At 31.2% G+C, this 2,930-nt stretch overlaps 1 protein-coding gene across 3 annotated transcripts; it reads right to left on the reverse strand.

Moving 5' to 3' along the window:
* Window positions 1-2,930, reverse strand: LOC135144215 (protein regulator of cytokinesis 1-like). 3 transcript variants are annotated; one of them, XM_064076198.1, is made up of 17 exons: window positions 2,884-2,910; window positions 2,715-2,805; window positions 2,571-2,651; window positions 2,285-2,418; window positions 2,170-2,229; window positions 1,889-2,056; window positions 1,730-1,759; window positions 1,542-1,650; window positions 1,385-1,476; window positions 1,239-1,334; window positions 1,045-1,189; window positions 926-985; window positions 794-864; window positions 645-740; window positions 396-585; window positions 254-346; window positions 1-204 (listed from the first exon to the last, which is right to left on the reverse strand). In XM_064076198.1, the coding sequence occupies exons 2-17, from the start codon at window positions 2,791-2,793 to the stop codon at window positions 143-145; spliced, it is 1,566 nt and encodes a 521-aa protein (XP_063932268.1). In that variant the 5' UTR covers window positions 2,794-2,805; window positions 2,884-2,910; the 3' UTR covers window positions 1-142. The 3 variants fall into 3 exon arrangements, 2 of the variants coding, with proteins under 2 accessions (XP_063932268.1, XP_063932267.1); XM_064076197.1 differs by having other exon boundaries at window positions 2,715-2,930; XR_010283038.1 differs by lacking the exons at window positions 1-204; window positions 254-346 and having other exon boundaries at window positions 511-585; window positions 645-729; window positions 2,715-2,930.

Raw genomic sequence — 2,930 nt, forward strand, 5'->3', positions numbered from 1 at the left:
TTTTTTAAAAAACTATATAATTTTATTGCTTCGAATTTAAAGTAAGAGAGAGACTCAAGATAAAGCCTGAACGCAACTGAATTTTAAAGGCCTTCACCCCTTACTATATCCAAGTAAACTCCTCGGCAGTCTCCAGAATTTATTATAGAAGCGAGTCATCCTGAGGGTTGAGCTTTGACATTTTTGAACCGGGTGTTCGATATTCTTAAAAATATATATTATATTTATAATTACTAGAAAATCTCAGACTTACGCAGCTTCCTTTTCAGAGAAGCGTAAGGAGTAGCTGAAGATCCAAAGGGTGTCAGATTATGCAGGGATGAGGGTTTTTTTTGCTGGCTCGATGCTTAAGATTATTGTAGAACAAATTTTTTCCGTAAAAAAAAAAAGCCAACCAGGCGTGCGAAGCACCAACTGTTCTCGTTGAGGCGTTTCACAAGCAGCAGAAACTAAATTTTCTTTATTTTCAACAAATATAAATTGGTTTTGTAATAAAAGATCTCTATAAGGCCGCCCATTCACTAGAAAAGGGCCGCCCTTAGCAACTTCAAAGCGTTGAATCTCGTCTTCTAACTTGTTGGTTATCTTATAATAACCAAAATTTTAAAAAAAAATTATATAATAAATTATTAAAAAAAAATTACTTTTGGAAGTGAATTTTCAAGCTTTTGCTTTTGTTTCTGTTCCTGCAAAAGACGGCCCCCGCGATTATTAAAACGCGAAGGATCCCTGCTGGCGATCTGCAATAAGAAAGTCGCTCACAATCTATAAAATTTTAGTAGGCAACGCGCACCTCAAGAGCTTCAAGTTCTGCAATGATCGTCTCTCGCTTGTGAATTAGAGTAAAAAGATCGGACGTTGCCGCTAGAAATAATAAATTTACCTTTTAATCAAAATTAAATTCTAAAAAAAATTAATAATAAACTTTTATAAGCAGACATGCGCTCGTACTCAGCCTCATACGCTTCAAGTTTTTCGCAATTATCTACAGAAAATCTCATGAGCAAAGAAGCGGTGCGCGCTTTTCAGATCCCAAGTGTTTACCAGTTAACGAATCGAAATTCAAGCGCTGCTCGCTGCCCACGCGACACTCCTCGTATAATAAAAAAAGTTTATTCTTAATATTGATTATAAAAACTTCCATTTTTTCATCTCGAAGAGCAGTCAGTCGAACAATTTCATCCTCAAGCTGAAAAAAAAATTAAAAAAATTAAAAAAGAATTAACCACAAAGACAACCGCTTGCACAGTCTTCTGAGAAGATTTAGTGTGCCGCTTTAGTACATCGTTGGCGCGCTCGCTCGAATCTTCAAGTCGTGCCCACAACGCGCCGATCTTTTATAAAAAAAATATAACTTTAAAAAAGAAAAAGATAAAAAAAAAACCTGCGCAGAAAGTTGCTCAATACGAGAAATAAATTGACTCTTTTTTTCTTTTAATTCTTCTATTAAAAAGTTTACAGACGCCAAAAATTCGTCTAAAAAATTAAAAAAAATTTAGTTCCCACAATTTAAGTAAAAATTTAAAAGTTTTTATTAAAACCAGTAAGAGGGAGATTTTTGGCGCCCGAATATATTTGTTCCACAAGTTGTGAGGGTATAGAGATGGGATCAAGCTCAAGCTCGTCCAGCAATTCCGTGGCAAGACGGATCTTATAAAAAATAAATATATACAAAGATAATTGAAAATTGTAATACTAAAATTGTTATAAAAATTTCGAAAATTGTCACCTTTTGCTCCAACTTAGCTTCTCGCAAATTCTAAATTATTAATAAAATTAAGTATACTATATAAGAATAGTACCATAAACATAAAATTTCACAAAATTATAAATATCAATAAATTTACTTTATAAAAATATGAATTTAATTGTAAGTCAAGAGATTCACCTCTTCTTTTTGTAGGCCGAGTAAAAGATTTTTAGCATTGTTTATAAAATTTACACTCAAGTGCATAGCATCAAACAATTCTCGCTGTTGCGCTAATCCCAGTCTACTATTGATAGTACTAATTTCTTCCAAAAGTTTATCTTTTAAGACTAATCTTTCGTCGTATTTCTTTTTTAAATTAAATTAAATTGTAAATTTTACTATAATAAGCAAAAAAAAATTTAAGTATATAATTTAAACATAAATAATGATAATTTAATAAATAAAAAATAATTAAACACTTTGGTCAATTCTTCGTGCTTTCTACTCAGTTGATCTCTTTTTTCAATAAGAGATGTTTTCTAAGTAAAATTTATAACAGTACAAAAATTATCTTCAGCAACACCACAAAAAAACCTTTCCGTAAACTTGAGATTGGATCCGAGATGAATGGAAATCTTCAGCAAGTAAAGTAACAGTTTTTTCAATGTTTCTCTCTAAATCCAAAATTTCCAGCTCTATTTCGTGTTTTCTTGTATTGTACCACGAAACTGATTAAAAATTAATTAAGACAAAAACTAATTAACGCTTAAGCTCTTTTAAAATTAAAACTGAAATTTATTGAGTCCATCAACTTAAATAAAAACTTTATATTTATAATCTTTATATATAATTAAATGTACGCAAAAAGAACAAATTAAACCTTTTTCGTGAAGGATTCCCAGTAGCTCCTCTTTAATGTAAATAAATTGAGTATTTTTTTCATCCTCTTTTATGCCCAAAGCTTAACAAAATTGATTAAATATGTTACTAATACTCTCTTGGACTGTAAATTCGCACCCTTTACCTTCCCAAGAATCTTCCAAATTTCTAAGGGCAAGATGGTAATCTCTAAGAAATTCTCGACTTAGATCTGCAAAACTCATTTCCTTTTTTTTCTATTTAAAAATTATATTTTCATTGCGTAGGCGATCCACCCTTAAGTATAACTTAAAGCTTAAGACGGGTGTATTAACTTTAAACTCAAGCAATAATAGAGACGCTGAAATTCTAAGGCAAGGGA

This window comes from Zophobas morio, unplaced genomic scaffold (genome assembly GCF_036711695.1).
Source record: "Zophobas morio isolate AGI-343-1 ecotype UQ-CSIRO unplaced genomic scaffold, CSIRO_AGI_Zmor_V1 ptg000085l, whole genome shotgun sequence".
In the NCBI taxonomy this organism is placed as follows: Eukaryota; Metazoa; Arthropoda; class Insecta; order Coleoptera; family Tenebrionidae; genus Zophobas; species Zophobas morio.

Coding starts and splice junctions, on each gene's coding strand:
- LOC135144215 (XM_064076197.1), bottom strand. CDS start 2,793: ATGAGTTTTGCAGATCTAAGTCGAGAATTTCTTAGAGATTACCATCTT. Junction 2,419..2,570: donor GGGAATCCTTCACGAAAAAG/GTTTAATTTGTT, acceptor ATTTTTAATCAG/TTTCGTGGTACAATACAAGA. Junction 205..253: donor TTCTCTGAAAAGGAAGCTGC/GTAAGTCTGAGA, acceptor TATATTTTTAAG/AATATCGAACACCCGGTTCA.